General features: G+C 45.8%; 1 protein-coding gene across 1 annotated transcript in view; it reads right to left on the reverse strand.

The window, feature by feature from the left end:
* The window catches only part of CCDC102A (coiled-coil domain containing 102A), a 43,938-nt gene that overhangs the window by 8,934 nt on the left and 11,881 nt on the right, over positions 1 to 23,123 (reverse strand). The window contains exons 2-8 of the mRNA XM_072632341.1: positions 16,561 to 17,524; positions 15,045 to 15,262; positions 14,398 to 14,506; positions 11,494 to 11,610; positions 10,275 to 10,484; positions 5,173 to 5,343; positions 3,530 to 3,633 (exon numbers count right to left, since the gene is read on the reverse strand). Of these exons, the coding sequence (XP_072488442.1) occupies positions 3,530 to 3,633; positions 5,173 to 5,343; positions 10,275 to 10,484; positions 11,494 to 11,610; positions 14,398 to 14,506; positions 15,045 to 15,262; positions 16,561 to 17,232 (1,601 nt within the window). The 5' untranslated portion in view covers positions 17,233 to 17,524. The remainder of the gene's footprint in view (positions 1 to 3,529; positions 3,634 to 5,172; positions 5,344 to 10,274; positions 10,485 to 11,493; positions 11,611 to 14,397; positions 14,507 to 15,044; positions 15,263 to 16,560; positions 17,525 to 23,123) is intronic.

Here is a 23,123-nt window from a genome sequence, read left to right on the forward strand (position 1 = left end):
CAGCCTCCTGCCAGGCCCTCGGTCTTCCTCGCATTAAAATTCCATCGGCCCAAAATTTATGAGCCAAACTTCAACTCAAAGCCACGCGACTGCTGATGGAAAGGGCTCCCTCCCTTTCTCACCCTCTTCCCCCTCCCGCACCCATAACTCTCCCGGTAAAGTGGCCTCAATGGCTTCGTCTTTACTGGAAGGCATGAATTATTAAGGGAGGGGGGAAGGGAGGGGACCAAGCCTCCATTACTCCTGCATGATTTAGTGGCGCTGTCCCCAGAACATTAAAAAACAAAAAGTTGAAGAAAAAAAAAAAGGGAAAACCACTTGGCAGCCCCTCCCTAGATGAAGGCACTTCAGAGTTCAGCCCTCATTGGGCCATGGTTCATTTCAAGGGGATTTATTGCTGGAAAGGCACTTGAACACCAAATAAATTTTTTTTTTAAAATCTTAAACAACTTTTTAAGAGCTAGAAAATGGGAGGATCTTAAAATGTGTAGAACTCCTTTTCTGTTTTTGCAACCCTGAACTGTTCTCCCTCAGGGGATTTTTGGGCCTAATAATCTCTTGGTACATGAGATTTCTTTTCTGTCGGGATGCAGGGGCAAGGAGAACTCTCCCAAGAAACGAGGGTACAGGGCCAAGTGTGCACCAGGGTCCAGGGCCAAGCGTGCAGCAGGCCCCATGATAGGGTGTCCCTGGCAGGGCCATACCTTCTATGTGAAAAGGAGACACGCAGAAATGAAGATGGTGCCCAGAGACCAGGTCAGGGGGCTCAGCTGTGAATGGCTCTGTGAATATGTGCATTCTTTTGGGTTAAGGCCTCCTCTGTTCCAATGCTACCACTTGGAAGATGGGATGGTTTATAAGTCATTAACATCTTAGTTTATGGGATCCTTTTCAAATGATTGCCGGGTGGGTATAGATCCAGGCAACGAGACACAGAAGTGCCATTTGGAAAAACAACAAATAAAAGGGAGCTAGGGAAGGTAGCTACTAACAACAGCTAACATTTATACAGTGCTCATTATGTGCCAGGAATTTTACAAGTATTATCCCTTTGACCCTCACAACAACCCTGGGAGATGGATGCTATTAATTATCCCCATTTTACAGATGAGGAAACTGAGGCAAATACAGGTCAACTGACTTACCCAGGATTCACACAGCTCCTAAGTGTCTGAGGCTGGATTTGAACTCACATCTTCATGATTCCAGGCCCAGAGTGCTATCCACTGTACCACTTAGCTGCCTAGGTAGGGTTGTAGATTTTTAAACTGGCCAATCCTGCTTATAGAAATCTGAGGTCCCTTTGGCCTCTGGGGGAGTCCTGGTTTCAGGTATATTACTGCTGTTACCCACCCAAGTACCTTGGCAGACAGGGCCTGAGGAGGGGACTCCAAGCTCCATTTACTGGTAAAAAAGGACAATTTATTGCTTTGCCTTCCTCCTTCCCTCCAAAAAAAAAAAGAGAGGGTGCAGCTAGGTGGTACAGTGAATAGAGCATTGGCTCTGGAGTCCAGAGGACCTGAGTTCAGATCGGAACTCAGACACTTGACACTAGCTATGTGACCTTAGGCAAGTCACCTAACCCCAACTGCCTTGCCTTATCCCCTTCCAAAAAAAAAAAAGGGACAGTTTGGGCCTACTATGCTCTCTATCTTCTCCTTTATAAGGAACTCAAAGTACTCTTTCCTGAGAGGCTCCATTTAGGGAAAAAAGTCAAGAAAGGCCCACAGAGGGCTCAGCACCTAAATAAAGGGGGATGCAACTCTAGTCCTTAAGAAAGGATGGGATGGGCATAGCAGGTCTTATGGAAAGATCTACAGACAAGAAAGGAGATCACTGTTCAGTCTCTCCTGGAGCTTTTACCCACAAAGCTTGGCCCTTTATGTATAGATTCTTTTTTAACTTTTTGTGAGACAATGAGGGTTACGTGACTTGCCCAGGGTCACACAGCTAGTAAGTGTTTGAGGCCAGACTTAAATTCAGTTCCTCCTTACTTCAGGGCCAGCAACCCCGTGTATATATATATATATATTTGTCAAGGCAAAGGAATGAAGATGGCAAGGGAGGAAAGAAAGAGGAAGTTAATAAAGTAGAAAATATGCATTGAATTACAGGATGTTAGAATACAGAACATTGCATGTCAGAGCTAGGAGGGACCTCACCTAGTTCAGTGCCCTTATGTGACACACAAGGAGACTGAGACCCAGAGACAGGACACAATTTGCCCAAGGTCACAGGTACAGGAAGAAGCTGGACTTTAGGATAGAGAAGGCAGAGAACAGAAATGTAAGTCTGGAGGGGAGGGGGAAGAGAGAGAAGGAGGGGGAGAGAATCCGGAAGAGAGTCAGAAGGAATGGGAATCTAAGAAAGCGCAAGGGGAGGGAGAAGCAGGAGTGTGTGAGAGTGAGTGAGAGCTGAAGAATGATGGATGCTGAGAGGCTGAAGGCAAGTCCAGGCCTCATAGAGCTCCCCAGGGACCAGCCATCACACACTGGCCGATAAGGCAATCTCTTTAAAGGCACTTACTGAACATTCCCTCCTCATCAGCTCAGGGCTGACCCTTCCCTTCTGCTCCCTCTTTCCCACTGCTGGGCCCAGGAAGGGAGAGAGGGTAAGTGGATCAGACCAGTTTAAGGAGTCTATGTAGCTGATGGCTATGATTGTCAATGACAGAGGGTTGTGGACTAATCATTTAGGGGCTCCCATCCCCCTTGGGGTGGAAGAGTGGTAAGGAGAGAGTGGGAAAGTACTTACAAGGATTCCCAGACTCCCTCCAATCCAGTCTTACCATCCTTTCCCATCATATTTGGATGTCTGGGCCACCCTCAACTGCTGGGGGTTGAGCCTAGATCAGATGTGTAGGAATCTATCCTCGGTTGGGGCTCAGTCTATTGAGGGGCAGGGCCAAAGTTGGAAGCTGCAGAGATTCATTTCCCAAGGAGCTTCTTATCTGACGTGCCAATTACCCTCCAGACCCCACTCTTCCTTAACCCTTCCACCCCCGTTTCCTGCCTTTGATATGTGTCCTTCCTGTTCTTCTCATTGGTCCTGGATCCCCCCTTCCCCAGATTTCAATCCTCACTTTTCCAGCTGTGCAGGCTTCTTCCTGGCCCTCCAAGTCTTTCCCCCATCCCCATCCTCTTCCTTTCTCAGGTCACTTCTCCCTGGCCCCTTTCCCTTCCTGTCTGGTCAACAACAGGATCCTGCCCTTGTATATGAAGGAGCTGAGTCTTCTCCTAAATGCCCTGTTCCAGGTTATATGCACTGTGGCAGGCTGGTTCATGGTAAAGATTGTCCGACCAAGCCAAGCATGGGAAACCCTCTGTGGGGGCTACCCCAAAGCTGACCTCTGTTGCTTGCCAAATCTCCCAGGATCCCCTGGGCCTGAATCCAGTGAGTCTTCCCTGAACCACTGAGGCACCACAGGAAATTTGGATGTGACCACTCTGTTAATGGGAAAGGTGACTTTCATAGGGCCCCACCAGGCTACTGTTCTCCCCCGACCTCCACCAAGGTCTTACATACATACCTCGATTGCAGATGCTCCAGCTGCACTTGCAGATTCTCACTATGCTCTGTTTGTTCATCTAGGGACCTCTGCAACTTCCGAGCCTGATTATGGGCCTCATCCAACTATGGGGTGGAGACAGCAGTCATCACCCTCCCATCCTCCCATCGGCCTCCCCTCCCACCACTCCACCAGAGGACAATCCAGGGCTGCTGGTCACATTCACAGCTCCTTCCACCCAAATCCTCAGCTTTGTCTGTCTTTCCCCTTCCTCTTTGTCTTTCCAAATCCTGGCCATCCTTCAAGGCCTATCCCTAACTCCTCCACACAGCCATCTTTGTCCCCACTCTACCCCCTCAGCTCACAACTATCTCTCCTTCCCGTGAACTCCTACAGCCTATAACCCCCTCCCTCCCACCCATTTGTTACTCTACCTATATTGCTTAGCATCATCATCATCATTTTTAAACAACTACAACCATCAGTAATGACATTAATAATGAGAATTCGTATTTTTGTATTTGCATTTATGTATTATAATATATTCATATTATAATATAACCAATATAATATATTATATAATAAATATTCTAACATTTATATTAGAATATAACCAATTTTCTTACAATAGTCCTATGAGGCAGATGGTGCAAAGATTATTTTCCTTTGGAAACTGAGGCTTAGAGAGGTTGTGACTTGCTCGAGGCTACTCATCAATTATAGGTCAAAACTGGAATTTGATGACAGGTCTACTCTCCAGTGCTCCTTCCACTACATGAGTCATCTCTATAGTATTATTGGTTCACTTTTTAAATGTCTGTATCTCAACTTTCTTTCTAGATGGGAAATTCCTTGAGGGCAGGGGCCATACCTTCCTTATCTCTATATCCCATAGGGTAGAGCACAGAGTCCCAGCATTAGGGCTGTGCTACTAGGTGGTTAGGTGGAGTTGTGAGTTCAAATCCTGCCTTCAGATACTTACTAGCTATGTGACCTAGGGTAGGTCACTCAGCTTTTTTCAGGCCCAGTTTCTTCATCTGTAAAATGGAAATGATAATAGCACCTACCATACAGAATTGTTGGGAGGAGCTAATGAAATAATAAATGTAAAGTGTACTCGCAACTTTGTTAGTCCTTCAGAGACCCCTGTCTGACCATGTGATGTCCTAGCGGAGAGACTGCTGGACCTGGAGGTAGGTAAGGCCTGAGTACAAATACTTTTTCAGATCTTGACTATCTGGGTATCCCTGGGCAAATCACTTAACTTATGTCAGCCTCAGTTTTCTTATCTGTAAAATGGGAATAAATGGCACCTTCTTCCCACAGTTATTGGGAGGATCAAATGAGCTAAGATATATGCTAAAGATATATAGATATATCTTTTTATATATGTAAAATATAAGATAAAGCAATTTAGAAATCATAAAGCCATATATACATACACACATACACATTGCATATACATATGTGTATATATGTATATACACATATAAAGTCATATGTGTACATATGTATACATGCATATGCATATATATACACATACAGATAATGCCATATATGTGTGTGTGTGTATACACACACACACACACACAAAATCAGCTCTTATCACTATTATTATCTTTATCACCAGCAGCACTGCCAGACCACAGTGCCAGCCCCATCACCTCATCTTCAGCTTGGGCCAGCTCCTTCTTCAGTTCCTCCACCCGTAGCCTCAGCTTCTTGACCTCACCCTCATGTTGCTCCACCCGCCGGTTTGCATGGGCCAGTTCCGCCATCTTCTCCTGGTACTGCTTCTTCAGCTTGGTATGTACATGCTTGAGGTCTGCCAGCTCCTGGGAAGAAGGCAGGGGCTAAGGGTGAGATGAGAAGGAGCCTAGGGAGAGATGCTGCCACGTTACTGGTCAAGACTAGACCCAGCAGGAAGAGTTAGAGGAAGCAGTGTCCACTAGGTATTATTGTTATCAGACTATAATAGCTCTCATTTATGGACCTATTTTTATTCACAGGACAGCCCAACAAAAGTAAAGTGAAGTGGAATCAGAACCTAAATGTTGTTCCTGAATCAGCTTCACTTGGATGGCAGGATGCAAATAATGGTGGATAAAAAGCAGGATTCAGAGTTAGGATGACCTGCATCCAGTTCTGCCCCTGCCACATTCTCAGTGACTCAGGAAGATCTTCCAAGCTAGAAGGTGCACAGAAGGCACTGACCTGCCTTGGCAGAAGAGGTTTTCACACTGGAGGTTCTCTATATAGATATAAACACAGATTTTTAAAAAAATTCATCTGCAAGGCTGCCTCTAGTAGAGTGCTCCCGGGACCTGTGCTTGGCTTTATACTCTGACATTTTGAAAAGAATCAGACTAGTTATTTAGTCAGTGCAAGGAGCTCATGACAAATGAATTGTTCTACCAAAGCAGAAGAACACTTTCTCCACCTCTTCTTTGCTCAGTCTTAGAGAGCTGCCTGGGGGCAGCTTACTCTGGGTCACGCAGCCAGCATGTGTCAGAGCTTAAGACTTGAACCCAAGTCTTCCTGAGTGAGGCCACCTCGTTATCCCTCGTATCCACTATGTCACAATGCCATTCCCACTTAACACTGTTACCAATGACTTGGATACAGGCAAATATAATAATAGTGATGATGAGGACAGCATTTATATAGCACCCATTATGTGCCAAGGGAGTGACTAGGCAGCAAAGTAGATAGAGCATTGGACCTGGACTCTGGAAAACCTGAGTTCAAATCTTGCCTCAGACACATCCTGGCTGTGTGACCCTGTCACACACCCTGTTTGCCTCAGTTTCCTCATCTGTAAAATGAGTTGGAGAAGAAAGTGGCAAACCCCTGCCAGTATCTTTGTCATGAAGAATTGGTCACAGCTGAACAACAACAATAATAATGTGCCTGGTACTGTGTTAAACACTTTATAAATAATATCTCATTTAATCCTTACAACAGCCCTGGGAGGTAGGTGCTATTATTAGCCCCATTTTACAGTTGAGAAAATTGGGGCAAATGGAGGTTGAGTGACTTCCCCAAGGTTACACAACCAGTACATGTCTGAGGATGCATTTGAACTAGGTCTTCTTAACTCAGGATTCATCACTCTATGCACTAAGCCATCTAGATGACTTCATCTGGAATACTCTGCATGGTCCTGAGTGTCATCACCAAGAAGCTGAAGAGTATCCAGAAAAGGACAGTGGGGAGAGTGAAGAGCCTTGACATCAGGCTATACAATGAAGTCTGGTTGAAGAAGTCAATGTTGAGACGTTCCATAGGAATCATAAACTCAATGTGTCCAAACTAGAACTCATTATCTCTCCCCCCAAAACTTCTCCCTTCCTTCAAACTTCACTATTATGGTGGAAGACACCACCATCCTTCTAGTCACCCATGTTTGCAATCCTGGTATCATCCTCAATTTTTATTTCTTATTCACCATTCATAGCTAAGCAGTTGCCAAAACTTTGTCGTTTCCTTCTCTAAAGCATCTCAAAGCATCTTTCTCTACCTCCACAACCACCACCTCATCACCTTTCTCTTTTCCCTGTTCAGTTCTCCTCATTCCAATATAGCCTCTACTCAACTGCAAAAGTAATTTGTGTAAACCATAGGTTTGTTCACATCACATACATTGCCCTCCCTCCACCTCGCCCCCCAGCCCTGGTCAACACACACAAACTTGATAAACTCAAGTGATTCATGATCAAATATGAAGTCCCATACTTGACAGTGAAAGCTCTTTACAATTTGGTCCCTTCTTACCTTTCTAATCTTTTTACATTCTACTCCCCCTCTTCAATCCAGTCATGCTGACCAAGAGCATTTCCTCCCCCAAAACACTCCATCATCCATCTCCATGCCTTGTACTGGCTGTTCCCCATGCCTGAAATGGTCTGCTGCCCAGCCTCTAACTCTAAGGATCCCTGGCTTCCTTTAAGATTCAGCTTCAGGGGTCCCTCCTCCAGGAGGGAGCCGTCCTGGCCCCTTAGGTGCTAAGTCCATCCCCTCAATGGTTAATTTTCATCTATCCTGTATTTGTCTTCTCTGTTCTAATTTATTTATATTGTTTCCCCCATTAGAATATGAACTCTGTACAAGAAGGGATTGTTTCTCTTTTTCTTTGCACAGTAAGCTTTAATAAATTCTTGTTAACTGATTGATTGAACTAGAGATAGCCAGCCCAAAGAGAAGACTGAGGGGATATGGCAGGGGATGACTATCTAAGTGTTTAATGGCTGGGCTGTAAGAGAAGAGTTGGATTGTTTTACTTGGCCTCAAAGGGGCAGAATAAGGTACAGGGTGGAGGTGTAGAATTATGGATTGAAGTTTGATGTCAGAAAAATTCAACCAGCTTCCTAACAATTAGAGCTATCCAAAAGTAGAATGAATAGCCTTGGGAGGCAGTGGGTTCCTTCTGACAAGAGATCCTCAAGCAAAGGGTCTTGTGACCACTTGCTGGTTTTGTTGCAGAGATTTTTGTTTAGGTATGGGTTGGATTCAATGGCCTCTAAAGTCAGCTCTGAGATTCTACGATTTAGCAATGTGATGCTCTTTAGACTCACAAAGTACTTTACTTATATAATCTCATCTGACCCTCACAACTAACCCATGAGGTAGGTGGATCAAGTATTATTATTGCCACTTTACAGATGAGAAAACTGAAGCGTGGAGAGAGGAAGTGATAGGCATCATTTCATACAGCTAGTCAGTCAACTAGCATTTATTAAGCACATGTTATATGCCAAGTGCTGGTGAAGTAACTCTGTCCAAGGTCATACAGCTAATGAACTGGGTAGCCCATCACCTAGCGGTATTTCTGAATTAAACTCCATATGCATCTCTTTTTCCCAACTAGATGGTGAATTCTTGGTGGGCAGAATCACTTTGATTGGATGATTGCCTTGCCATAGCAGATATTCAATAAAGTTTGCAGAATTGAATTGAATAGTAAGCACTTAGGACAGATTTGTTTATTAAGAAGCTCTGATGAAATACCAGGAGAATAACATCACGGAAACCAAAGGAAGAGATTTTTGAGAAAGGGAGGGGGAAGGTTATAAAGAAAAAATGTAGTGGAAAGGCCAGGAAGGGAGAGAAATGGAGAACAGACTGCAGACTTTGGTCATGAATGGGTGACTGGTATTCTTGAGAGAGGAATGAAAAGTGTTTCTTCCTTTGGTTGCTAGGATAGGGTTGGACAGAGAAAGCGCCCTCAGTAAAGACTTGCTGAATGCTAAATGAATGAGGACTCTGGGTCCTTAAGGAAGGGGGCACCACCAGAGGATAGAATATGAGATTCAGATGGGATCTCAGAGGCAATCAAGGTCCACAGCTGAGCAACAATCCACTTTACAAAATACTCAGCAAAGGATCATCTTGTCTTGGCTTGAAGATCTCTAGGGAGGAGGAACTCACTACTTCCCAAGGAAGCTACTTCCACTTTTGAACAGCTTTAATTAGGAGGAAGTTTTTCTTTTCACCAAGTCTAAATCTGTCTCTCATTTCCACCCATTGTTATTAGTTTTGTCCTCTGTGGTCAAGCAGCACCTGTGAAGTCCCTCCAAATATTTAAAAGCAGTATCAAGTCTCCTCTAAGACTTCTTCCCTTTAGAATGAACATCCCCTATTCCTTCAACTGATTTATTGATTCCAAAAGCATCTAAGTGTCTACTATAGGTCCTATGCAATGGGATAGAGAAAAAGAAAGAAGGAAAGAAGGAGAGAGGAAGAGAGAGAGAGAGAGAGAGAGAGAGAGAGAGAGAGAGAGATTGGGAGAGAAGGGAGAGGGGGAGGCTTTCTATTCCCTTGGAACCTTATATGCCATGATCCTGAGGCCCTCCACTACCCTAGTCACCTCCCCTGGACACCCTCTAAATTATAAATCCTTCCCCAAATATGATGGCCAGAACTGGACACAATCCTCCAAGGGAAAGGGAAAAGGCACCAAAGACAAACTTGACTCCCTCACAGTTTTTCTAAGAGTCTTCCTTGACTGTGGGCAAAAAATGGAGACAATGTTTCTGCTTCTAACTTCACAGCCTAGCTCAGCCAAGGTTCTGCTGATTTTCTCCAGTTCATCGTCTACATCTCATTTGTACAGTTGTTTTCATGTTGTCTCCCCCATTACACTGTGAACTCCTTGAGAGCAGGGATTGTCTTTTGCCTTTCCTTGTATGTGCATGGCACATAGTAGGTGCTTTGCTTACTGACTGACTGTCCTAGAAGCCCATTCTAGTAAAGGAAGAGATTGAGATGTTCCCTGGTTGTAGCTCGTTCTTGTGTCCTGGCCAAGGATTTCCTTAGGTAATATAGAGAATAGAACATTGGACTTGGACTCAGGAAGACCTGAAATCAAATCCTGCTCAGATAACATTATAATATATCTGGAAAATCCTAGAAATTCAACTAAAAAGTTATTTGAAACAATAATTGTAACAATTTGGGGTATCCCTTACTATCTCTTCTTGCATGGTTTTGTTGGTGATGTAAAGAAATACCGATGATTTATGTAGGCTTTTATATGCTGCTACTTTGCTAAAATGTGACTCTAGGCGAGACATTTAACCTTTCTCAGTCACAATGTCTTCATCCATAAAATAGGGATACTTTAAAGGGTTGTTATGAGGATCAAATAAGATCACACATGTAAAGTGCTTGGCAAACCTTAAAACACTGTATAAATGCTAGCAATGCTAGATACTCCATTCCCCCTCACCCACAGCTGAAGTACCCACCCAGGCCCAGGTCCCCCCACCTTGTTCTTCTCAAACAGCTCAGCCTGGATGGCCTTGAGGTCTGAGTCCAGGGCGCTGGCTGTCTGACGCCGCTTTCGGGCAAGCACCTCCTCTAGGTCTTCAATCTGGGCTCGAAGCTTCTTGTTTTCCCTCTCCAGATTCAGCTTCTCTGTCTCGAGCCGCTCTCGGCGGCCCCACTCGGCAGCATTCTCTGCCTGCAGACGCTCCATCTGTGGGGGGTGGGAAGTAAGAGACATACTCTGCATGAGGAAGACGGAAGAGCCCCAGCTGGGCTCCCCCAGCTCCCAATCCTGCTGGGCCATTTCTGCTATAGGAAGTAAGTCCAGCTGCAGCAGCTATAATTAGCTTGGATTTGTTTGTATGTTTGTGTTGTATGTGTCTTACGTCTGCCTCACACGTGCATATCCTCCCCAAATAGGTTGGGAGCTTCCTGAGGGTTGAGGCTCCCTATTACATTGAGGGCTTCCTGAGGGATAAAGTCTTATTACTAAAAGATCCTCAAGGGTAAGGAACTCAGTCTTTGTACAGGTATGGGTGTGTGTGTTACTATACACATATGTATAGAAACATATACATGCACACATGTATGCACATACCTATATATGTATGCATATACCTATATATGTATGTATATACATACCACACATAATATGCATACATGCCTGTCAGACACATATACATACTTTTGTGCATATATCTGCATATCAATATACACACGTATAGAATGTATGTACACATGCACGTATCCATACACACGTATATATGCACTTACACATAATACTTATCTGTGCTTGTGAGACATATATACACTTTTGTATATACATATACATACGTGTGTGTATATGTGTTTGTGTACACACATACACCTCTCAGTTATCTCCCTAACCAAACTGGAACGTCCTTGAGTACACAGAAAGGGTCTTGGCCACCTTTCTGTTTCTCCCAGCACTGAACACAAGATCTTCCTATAGCAAATGCTCACAGAATGTTGGTAGATGCTGGTATGTCAGAATGGAGGCTCCCTGAGAATGAGAATTACATCTCTTTTTGCCTTGCTTCTCTCTACATTGTGCCTGTCCATAGCAGAAATATTATTACTGAGAACAGCCTGCCTGGCTAAAGTGGAGGACTAGGGTCCTACAGACTTCTCAGACCCTAGCTGAGCCTTCTGGCCGCACCTATGAACCCCTCCAGCCCTTCCTGTCCTCTCCACCTTACCTCACTCCGAAGTTCTGCTATCTTTTTGTCCATGCTGGACCGAGCCCCGAGTTCATCTTCCAGGTCCTCTGACATGCGGCCCAGTTCATCCTGGTGCATTTCTTTAAGGATGTTGAGCTGTGGAGACAGCATCAATTTCCCCACCCCATGTGTCTGGGTCACCAGAGAATCCAGAGGGCAAGGACAGAGCTACACTATTTGGGGCATGGGGCAAAGAGTAGAGCACAGACAGAATCAGAGCCATAGACTGAGCCCGGGAAGGGACTGTGTAGAATAAAGAATGTGAGAGCAGGGATGCCCTTAGAGTTGGTGTGGACCTTGGAGGTCATGCGGCCCACCCACTGAGGATCGAGAGAGAAGCTGTGCCTCTGTGTTGGGATAAGCAGTGGGAACAGGGAAAGCTCCTGGGAGAAAAGCCCTAGTGTTCTTGGGTCATCCAGGGAGACTTTTAGCTTGATGGAGAGAGGTGACCGCTAAAATCCCATCAATTTCTAATTCTACGGTGCTTATTTTTAGCAGAGTGTGTAGTCTTAGAGAGAGATCTAGATTCCAGTCCTGGTTCTTCTACTGTTTGTGAGACTTTGGGCAAGTCATCTGTAGATCAGAGAACCACGTATTTAAAGCTGGAAAGGGCTTTAGAGGTTCTCAAGTGTAACCCCTTCTAACTCATTTGGCAGAGGAGGAAACTGAGTCCCAGAAGAGGCAGACGACTTTCCCAGAGCCGTGCAGCTAGTAATTGTACAAAGCAGGACTTGAACTCAGGTGTTCCTGATTCCACATCTAGCATTCTGTTTATTATACCACATTCTCTATTGATTTTAACAAACATTGCCTACTTGTACAGAGCACTGTGTTAGACACTAAAGGAGATAAAAAAGTTTAATTAAAAATTAGTCCCTGCCCTGACAGACTTTCAAGCCAAGTAGGAGAACAAAACAGGCATATTTAAGTATAATTCGTAATATTCCATGACAACTGCATTTGGAAGGTGCAAAAACCAAATACTATGTGAAGTCTGAAGGAGAAGGCTGAGACTTCCCTGAAATCAGGGAAGGTTCAGGAAGCAGCATTTGAGCCTGGCATTAAAGGATGGGTAAGAATTCAACAGGTAAATGGGGATCATTCTTCGCACAGGGAACTGTATAAGCAAAGGCATGGAGACAGGAAGGTGCAGTCTCTTTGGGAGCAGATAGCAGTCCACCTTGGCCAAAGCATAGAGTGGGTAGAAGAGAGTAAAAGAGATAAGGCTGGACAAGTAGCATGACATTTGATTATGAAAGGTCTTGAATCCCAGACAAATGAGTCAGCACTTTACTCAAGAAGCTAAAGAGAGACACTGAAGATTTTTCAGTAGAAGAGTAGTATGGTCAGATCCATGCATTTTTTAAAAAGTGGTGGTTAAATAGGATGGAAGGGGGAAAGGTTGAGAGAAGAAGAAAGTGGAAGTAGAAAAACCTGTTTGGAGGATACTGTATGTAATACTTCAGGTGGGTGGTAATGAAGGGTTATACTAGACTGATAACAGTAGTGATAGAAGGAAGGAACTGGTGTAAGAGATGGGATGCAAGGGACATCAGTAGGATTTTACGTCATAACTAATTGAATAGAAGTCAGCAAGAGAGAAGAGTCAACTATAACACCAAGATTTCAAACATGGGATAAAGGATGAATGGTGGTATTACAGAGAGACATGGTGTAGTCAGAAGAAGGAGCAGATTTAGGTAAGTGATAATAGCTTAGTTTTAGACATGGTGAGTAAGAGTTGGGATACTCTGACAGGGATATCTTACTGGTAATTAGAGATATGAGCTTATAATTCAGAATGTAAAATCCCTAGAACTTGGGATTCATAGGCTCAGAAGTGGTAATAGGAGTAATTGGAGTCAATGGAGAGAAGGGTAGGTCACGGGAGAGAAATAGTAGGAATACAATAAGGCCAAGAAGAGCCCTCTTGGAGACCACTTTACAGGATCAGGAAAAGGTTGAGAAAGAGGCAAAAGATATAGAAGGAATAGTTAGAGGAAAGAGGAAACAAGCAAGTATGTCGTCTCTGAAGCCATGTGAGGGGGCTATCCAGTAGAAGGAAGTTGTCAGTAGAGTTAAAAGTTCCAGAGAGGCCAAGGAGAATGGAAAAAGATACAAGGCCAATGAATTTGGGGATTAGGTCACTGGTGACCCTGGAGAGAGCACTTTCGGTATGATGGTAAAGAAGGCAGATTACAAATGGTGGTGGGGAGGGTAGAAATAAGAAGATCAAAGTATCAGTTTGAGATAGCTTTTTCCAAGAAGTAGCTGGATGGAATTAAATTTTTAAAAAAGGAAGAAAGAACTACTGGGAAGACTTGAGTATGTTTTTAGGCATAGAGGCAGAAGTCATGGAGGATGCCTGAAGAGGAAGAGACTAGGATCAGTGGGACAGGTAGCCCTGGTGACAGATAAGGATAGCTTTTCTTTGATGACCAAGAGGAAGGAGAAGAAAGTTCATGAAAACACTAAGAAGTCTGAAGGGATGGGATAAGGGAGAGCACTGATGGAGCTCATTTTGGATGGTTTCCATGTTCTCAAGGAGGTCATCTGCTCAAGGCCAGGTTGGGGGGGTGAGGTGAAGGAAAGAAGAAAGTTGCTTCCTACTCATCCCAGGGTCTCTTCACCTATAAAACCAGGAGGCTGGACCACATGATTTCCAGAGTTTTCTCTGACTTTTAATGTTTCTTACTGATTTTCTGGATTTGGTGCCAGACTTTTTTCTCCTGGGCTGACAGCACCCTCTGGTGGACAAGGTAAGGCTACATAAGAGACCAAGAGAGTCCTGTCTTCATCTCCCTAAATTAAGAAGATAAAGGAGAGCTGGTGCACAGAAGAAAAGAGCTTGGGAGACTAGCAGAGGGTAGGAGAGGGTCTCACCTGCTTCAGTACTTCCTGCTTGTTTTTGCTTAGCTCCTCATATTTGATCTTCCACTGGCTGAGCTCCCCTTCCAGTTTTTCAATGTTCTTGCTCAGTGACAGCTTATCCCTGAGGGTTTAGGGGTGGGTGGGTAGGTGGGGAAGGCCTGGTTAGCCTTTTGGGAGCCTGGCTCTCCCTGTTCTATCCCTTAGGGATTTCCATGCAGTGTTCCCATTGGAGGTTGGATTTCTCTGTTTCCTCCTGGAAGTGTTGTTGGTTACTGAAGGGAGTGGTCAAAGATCCTACTGGGGAAGCAGCAGCTTCACATCCCTTCCCTCCTTAAAAATACAAAAGAAGACCCCCCCCAACCTCCAGGCAGCCTCCCCACAACATCCCCCACTCTGTGTGTCATCAACACTACTAGACTTGGTCTGTATACTCCTCTGGACTCATCCAAATACTGGCATATAATGCTCCACCCCATGCCACCATCTTGTTTTCCACATTTTACTGGAAGGTCCACCCTTGCTTTCTAGGCTGGGTCCCAGTTTCTTACTCTCTCTGTGGCTGCTGCAACCCCCTGGCCACTGTGCTGATCAAATGGCCAAAAGGGCAATTCAACTACAAAGTATGGCCCCTCATAGGAGCACTAGCTGCCCGTACTCACTCTCGTTCCTTGAGCAGCACCTTCTGGGATTCATCCAGCCGAAGCTTCAGGGCAGTCACCTTGGTGACATCCTCTTCCATGGTGGACACCTCCTCCCACAGCAGTCGGCTTCGCTCCTGCCGGCTGAAGGTAACACGGACGCTCCCCATGCTTCGTGCCTCCCAGTTCTCAGGCCCCTCTTGCTTACTCTTCAGAAGGTTCTCCATCAGTTCCAGCTCCTGTGGAGAGCCCCCCCAGATTGGGGCATTACTCAGTAGGCTCCCTCACTCTTCCAGCCCTCGCCACTTTGGGTTTAGAGTGAACACTCATCCTAGTGTAGTTGGAAATCTTTGGATCAGAGTCAAGAAATTCGGGCTCTAGTCCTGACTCTGCCACTTACTAGGCTAGGGGACTTGGGAGATGTGGCTTCCAAATCTCTGGGTCTCAGTTTCCCCATCTGTAGCCTATGCATCCATGATCCCATAGTACACAGTGACAGAAATGGAATTTAGAATGTTGCAGTTGGAAAGGAACTTAGGGATATAGCCTTTGTATTTCATAGAACTGGGCAGCTAGGTGCCACAGGAGGCAGAGTGGGAAGGCTCATCTTCATGAGTTCAAAACCAGTCTCAGATACTTAGTGTGACCCTGAGTAAGTCATGTAACTGTATTTGCCTCAGTTTTCTTATCTATAAAATGAGTTGAAGAAGGAAATGGCACACCACTCCAACATCTTTGCCAAGAAAATCCCAAATGGGGTCTCCAAGAGTTGGACATGACTGAAAATGACATGAAAAAATGAAAAGAAAGGATAATCAAGGGGAAATGCCTGGTTCAAAGTCACATGGCCAATTGGGGGTAAAGCAGAGCAGTGTTCCTTTCACCACTAGTCCCTATTTTTCTGTTTCTAGTAGGACCCAGCATTGTGTTAGCTACGTAGTTAGTGCTCAATTAATTCTAGGTGATTCGGGTTTGAATTCTTATTACTCAACTGATCACAGATTTTCCCAGACAATGTCACAGATCCACAGAGTGCCCTTCCTGTCCCCCAAATTCCCCCAACACTCAAGATGTGGTCTCTCAAGCACTTGGCAAAAGCACTTGTTGCCAGGAACCAACCACTGGTCTCAGGGAAATAACTGTGAGTCTCAAGTCACTCTTGGGGAGCTGTGCACAAGTCACCAGAGAGCACACTATCCATTCAGGTTTTCTCCAGTTACCAGGCCTCACTGTTGGTGGTAGGGAATTGGTTTCCGGCTTAGGGGGAAGAGGGAAAGGGAATCTCCTGGTTTGTGTATAAGCCAGAGGAGCTGAATCCAGATTAGGGGAAAAGGCTCCTGCCTGCCCCACCATTTCCAGGGATCCTTTCTGATGTGGTTTTTCTCTAGTCCATTAGGTTATGAGCCTTCTGGCCCTTAAGTCCTTGAATAATGTGCCCTGTAGCCTGACCACAGGGGTGAGCCCAGCTGGTTTGCAGGGAGAATGGTGCGTGGAATGGGGGAATGCTCTTCCTTCCTCACCCACCCAGCTTGCTTACCTTATTCTTGGCAGGCTTTTCCAAGCCCACATCGCGCACAGGCTCCTGCTCGAGGCCACCCCCCTGGCTCTCCTTCTCTGAGGCCACCCTGTTGTCCAGCTCCTTTTCCTTGCCCCTGCCCTTCTCCTCTTCATGAGCCTCCTCTCCCTCCTGACGGTTCTCCCCCTCTTCCTCCTCCTGCAGCCGGGCCCCCTTAAGTCGAGCCACCTCCTTGCTCAGCTGTTCACTCTGGTTCAGGGCCTCTTGCCGATCCCGCCGGGCACCCGTCAGCTCTTTAGTCAACGCCTCCAGCTTCTGCCGAAGTTGGCGCACCTCTTCCCGTGCCTTGTTGCGTTCAGCTCTCACCTTACTCCACTTCTCCCTCCAATTGGCTGTGCAATCTGACCACCAGCGCATGGTCTTCTCCATCTGGGCTGCCCGGGCCCGGGCCTCCTCCAGTTCTCGAAGACGCAGCTCTTCTCGGCTCTCCCAGTCACCATCCAACCCTGGGGACCCACCAGGCAACAGAGGCAGTGGTGGGGGTCCTGGAGAAGGGGTACTGCTCTGTGGGGTGGGGGGCAGAGAGTCAGCTAGGCCCATCCGCTCAGGTGAAGGGCTGCCCAGGATGTTCAAGAGGCTGCTCTTGGAGAGCTGTGGAGAGTCAGCCAGCCTGGAGCTGGTACTGTGACTCATGGTGCATGTGCCAAAGAGCAGGACTCACACTCCGGACTTGGCTAGTGGCACCAGAGCAGACTTGAATCAGAGTATCAACTCAAGCTGATTCTGGAAACAGCAGTGCTTGACCCAGCAAGCAGGGTGGGGTGGCACCTCTGGCTGATCATTGTGATCCTTACAGGGGTCTTGCAGGTTGCATGTCTGGTTGGGGTCCTGTCCCTGTGTGGTGACTGATGGCAGCAGCTGGTCATGCCCTCACTGTCCAGCTAGGAATGGCCAGTTGACTCCTTCATAGAGGTGTCCTCAGATACTAGGACAGAAAACAAAGAAAATGATAATATTGGTACCCTGCATTTATATCATGGTGAAAGAAAAGGAAATAGCCTTTATAAAGCACTCTCACATCTAGTATTTCAGTTAGTCCAAGTAATACCATCTGTGAGATAAGCAGGGCAGGGATTGTTATACCCATTTAAGAGATTAAAACATACTGAGCTTAAGTCATTTACAGCTTAAGTCATTTGCAAAAGGTCATAAAAAGTCAGAACAACATTAAAACCTAGGTCTTCTGGCTCTCAAGACATAATTTTCCATTGCTTCACACTGATCTGTATAGTGGGACCATCATTTAGCTCAGTGGCTGCATGGTACCATGGAAAAGGCACAGACTGGATTCAGTAGACTTGGGTTCTCTCCCCTTTCCTTCTCCCTTTCTCTGTTACTCTGCCTGCCTCTCCCCCTCTCAGCTCAGAAGGAGTTGGGAGTCTATTTTACTTCTCTCTGTAGCTCCTCAGCCCTGCCCCATGGCATCCAGGGAAAGCCCCTCCCCCCCAGCTCCACCTTTAGATTTCTGCTCCTCTCCCACCAGTTGGTACCAGTCCCTCCAGCCCAAGGCTCTGCCTCTGTTGGGCACTGAGGCCTAAGTTCTATTCTGGGAAGCCAAGATTACTCTCCTTGTGCCACTTCCAAAGGTCAGGTATCCACAGGGTCCATGACACTTCAAGCTTTCCTAAATAACCTGCTATGGCTCTACACTCTTGAAATTTACCCAAGCACTTCTAGAACTTTCTTGTGTCTCCAGCCTTGGCCCCCCTCTCAGAGGATTTTCTTCCCTAAATTACTCCATACTGTGTGAAGCAGGATTTGATGCTTCAAGGGGCTGCCCTAACCTAGCATCCAGGGCTTGGTGACTGGGTCTAGGCCCTTGCTTCTCATCTCTACCCCCCTTCCTTGCTTTTATATGCTGTAATCCTGTCATTGTTCAGCGTGAATCCTGGATTTGGAGTCAGAGGACCTGGATTTGAACAGTGACAATGCCGTTTATCTTCCCTATTACTGAAGAAGACAATGCTATCCTCAGGTTCCCCAGGCTTGCAACCTAGAAGTCATCCTTGCCTCCCCACTGTCTCTCACCTCCCATACATAATCTGTTGCTGAGGCCTGTCAGTTTTACCTTTGCCACATCTCTCAAATGAAGCCCCTCCTCTCTTCTGACAATGCTCCCACTCTAGTATAGACCCTTATCAACTAACACCTAGACTATCATAATCGTCTGCTGGAGGGGAGGAGGAGAGGAGGCATCTGCCTGCCTCAAGTCTCTCCCCACTCCAATCCATCCTCCAGTCAACCACTAGAGGGACTTTCCTAAAGTTACCACCATGTTACTGCTCCCCACCCCACCCCCACTCAACAAATTCCAGTGGTTCTCTATTACTTCCAGGATCAAATACAAAAATTCTCTCTTTAGCATTTAAAGTCCTTCATAACCTAGCTCCCCTCTGCCATCTTTCCACCTTTCCTTTTACACATTGTATCCCCACATACCCTTTGATCCAGTGACACTGGCCTCTTTGCTCTTTCAAGAACCAGACATTCCATTTCTGGGCTCTGGGCATTTTCTCCAGCTGTCCCTCAGGCCTGGAATGCTCACCCTCCTCATCTCTGCCTCCTGGCTTCCCTGAAGACCCAACTAAAATTTCACTTCTACAGGAAGCTTTCCCAAACCCTCTTAATTCTAATGCCTTTCCTCTATTGATCCTATATATAGCTTGTTTGTACATCTATGTTTGAACTTGTGTGAGCTCCTTGAGGGCAGGGACTGACTTTTGCCTCTGCATCCCTAGGGCTTAGCACAGCGCCTGGCACATAGAAGGCATTTAAAGAATGTTTGACTGACTGATTAACTCTATAACTTTAGGAAGCCGCTTCAGCTCTGTAGGGCTCCATTTTCTCACCTGTAAAATGAGAAGTTTAGACCAGTTGACCTGATAGACACTTTCAAGCTTTAAATTCTAGGATCCTTAGCCTAAAACAGCTCCATTCTTCTAAGAAATACTTCAATATTTATTATGCTATGTATTAAGTTACCTACTAGGGGCAAGGTACTGGGAATAGAAAAATAAGAACATCACGGTCCTGGCTTGCCCACATGGAACTTACATTCTGCTGGAGGTGGGGGGAGATAATATATGTATACAGATGACACAGTGTGATGGGGGCAAAGGAGAGATCCAAAGAACTCTAGGAAAAGTTGTCTTGTCCATGCAAGCTCTGACTTTGTACTCACTTGAAGGGTTCCTCTGGGCTCCTGCATTTTACCTCTTTGCATCCTGCCTCAGCTTCTTCCTACTCTCATCATTCCAGATTTGTTCATTCTCCTTCCTACATAAGCCACATGCCTTAAGCCCGCACACCCAGCACACGCTGATCCAAAACATAGGACATCTCTGCCATCTTGGCCAAAATGGATGCCTGTCAATTTGACCTTACTGCCTGGAGGGGAAAGTGAGGCAGAAGATGGACAGACAGACAAGGAATTAGAGACTCCCTGGGTAGGGAGGGGAGGGGAAATCAAGTCTCAAGTCAAAAGAATAACCTGGCAATGGAACTGAAGAGTCCTGGCTCCCACACCTCTGGTTTGAAGATGTGTGTGTGTGTGTGTGTGTGTGTGCATGCGTGTGTGTGTGTGTGTGTGTGTGTGTGTGTGTGTGTAGCAAAGCCTGAGTTGAGGTCCAGAAGTACATGCTGAGGACTAGCAGCCAGCAACTTTTCCTGGAAAATTTCCCTGACCACTTTATTCACTTTGCTCACACTGAACAAGAAGCTGCCATGTAGGGGAAAGAGCTCTAGGACAGAAATATTCAACATGCTGCTAGATCAGATTAAAATATAACTGTAATGTAATTAAATTTATATTAAATGTAATTTAATAAATAAAATGCAATAGAACATAGATAATGTTACTATGTGGTTTTCTAAGTCAATATTTGGCCTGCATATTGATCCATCCTTAGGTACTATCTTTAGGTACTTTTTAGTGGCACGCCTTTCTATTTAAGTTTGACACCCCTGCTCTAGGTGCATGGTCAAAAGGCCTGGGTTTGAATCTTGCCTCAGTGACTTACTCCCTGTGGGACCCTAGGTAAGTCACTTTCCCTCTTTGGATCTCAGTTTATTCATGTATAAAATAAGAGGGTTGGACTAGAGTACCTCTAAGGTCCTTTCCAGCTTGGTGGAATCTAAGATCCATTGCCCTCCTACGTTCATGGAATCTACATCAGGCCATGGGAAGTTAAGCAGCAGCTAAACTTCCCTACCCCCACCAGTGGTTAGATTTCCCCCTGATGGGAATTGCAGTCACTAGGAAAAGGAGGGTTCTATGCCAGACAGAGGGTTTCTGGCCAACATCCTGCCATTGTCTTCCCCTACCTCCCTCTCATCACACACACACACACACACACACACACACACACACACGCCCCAAGGCCTACATATCAAGGTTACCACATATATGCACATGTACACATATATAATACCTGACAAAATCACATCCACATTATATAGACAAAATCCCACACATAGAGACACACAGAAGTACAGTAGCTATACTTACCCAGTTGCACGCATATACCCAACTGCATGGGCATAATTAGTTATCCGTATTATCATACATATGATCACATAGTGCCCCCACATTAATCCCTCTCCTTGCATTCTTGGAGCAGCTCCATGTGGGAAGAATTCTTAGGAATGAAAAAATACTTTGGAAAACCCAGAAAGCAGGAAACCAGAAAGGCTCCCAGTGAGCCAAGCGGTCTGCACTGAGAGAGTGTCTGCTCTCAGCCAGTCCTAGTGGCTCCTGGAGATGGGGTTCCTGCCCTCTCCCCCTACCCCAACCTCTTCCTCCTGCCAGGACTAGACCCCAAATTCAGAGAACAACAAAGCAGGGAAGACATTCCTGTGGTTAGGATGGGGGAGGCAGAGGCAGGGTTAGGGTCCGCCTGGAGAGCTGCCGAGAGAGGGATTTGAGCCTAAAGCCACATCCTCCTCCCTTTGCTTCACGGCTGGCTCAAGCAATGTGGCTGGGTCCCAGCATTTCTAGCCAAGCGATCCAGGGGCTTTGTGTGTGTTAGAGGTTGGGGGTTAGGAGGGGGGAAGGTGAGGATCTGCCTTTCTCTCTAGCTCCTTCTATGACCTTTCCAGGAAACTCCCCAACATAACTGAGTGGGGGCAGGGAGAACGAGGAGAGTAAGCCACCCATGGCTCACTAATGCACTACAGATTTGCCCACATGAAAGACCAAGGCTAGACATCTGACGGACAAAGGGGGTGGAAGGAAGGAGATGGGGAGTCAGAAGAGGCTTCCACCAATTTTCCACTCAGTCATTTACACCCTCACAGCCAAACCTCACACGGCTCACTGTGAGGAAGGATGAGGGTATTCTCTAGCCTTAGTCCCCAAATCCCTTTAGATCCTTATAGCTCTAGAGTTGGAAGGGATTTTTTTCATTTTATAGATGAGAAAATTGTGGCCCCAAAGGCTAAGTGATTTGCTCAAGGTCTCATTAGTCATGACAGAAACAAGGTTCAAATCTAGGTCCTCTGACTCCAAAGCCATGTCCTTGGTACCAAGGTGCTTCTCAAGATTCAGTGAAAATCCATTAAGCTCTACTGTATGTAAAGCACCATGATAGAGGGAGAAGCAAGTTTAAATATGTCCTCAGGAAGCCTACAGTCCAGTAGGGAAGGGGCTAAGACAATAATATAGATAATTATAATACACTTTGCCTGATACGTATAATCAAGAACTGTAAAATACAACATTTTGTGAGTCTTAGGAGGAAAAGGTCTATCTAGGGGAGAGAAGGCAAAGAAGCAATCAGGGAAGGTTTTATGGATGAGGTGGCATTGGAGTTGGTTTGGAAGGAATAGATAAGAATTTGACACATGAAGGAGGGAGGGAGAGAGGACTTTCAGTAGTGTGAAGGTGGGATGATTCAGAATTTGTTGGGGAACACAGAATAGTCTGGGGTAGCAAGAGCAGAAGACATTCAAATACGTCCACAAGAAATCTTTGAGAGTAGGAATGGCATGACCAGAATATGATGCATAAGGAAGACGGGTCTGGCAGAGGCATGAAATATCCTTGGAGGGGTGGGAAGGTAGGTGAGGAGGTTACTGTAACAATCTAGGCAAGTGACAATGAGGACCTACATTTATACAGCACTTTACAATGATTATCTCATCTGATCTTCACAACAACCCTGAGAGGTTGGTGCTACTATTACCCCCCTCCCCCATTTTATCGATGAGGAAACTGAGGCAAACAGGAGTCAAGTGACTTGCCCAGTGTCACACAGCTAGTAAGTACCTAAAGCCAGATTTGAACTCAGGTCTTCTGAACTCTAGGCCCAGCACTCTATTCACTGAGCCACCTAGAGGCCCTCTGGATGTAGAGAGGAGGGAAGAAATGCAAGAGATGACTATTTAACCATAACACAGCCCGAGCCTACCTTTAGAGGCTTATTGCACATGACTTTCCCCTCCCACACTCTATGGTCCAGGCAAACTGATAGACTACATACTATTTGCAAGAGCATATGTGTTTTCTCCTACCTCCATGCCTTTGT

Source organism: Notamacropus eugenii, chromosome 1 (assembly GCF_028372415.1).
Source record: "Notamacropus eugenii isolate mMacEug1 chromosome 1, mMacEug1.pri_v2, whole genome shotgun sequence".
Lineage (NCBI taxonomy): Eukaryota > Metazoa > Chordata > Mammalia > Diprotodontia > Macropodidae > Notamacropus > Notamacropus eugenii.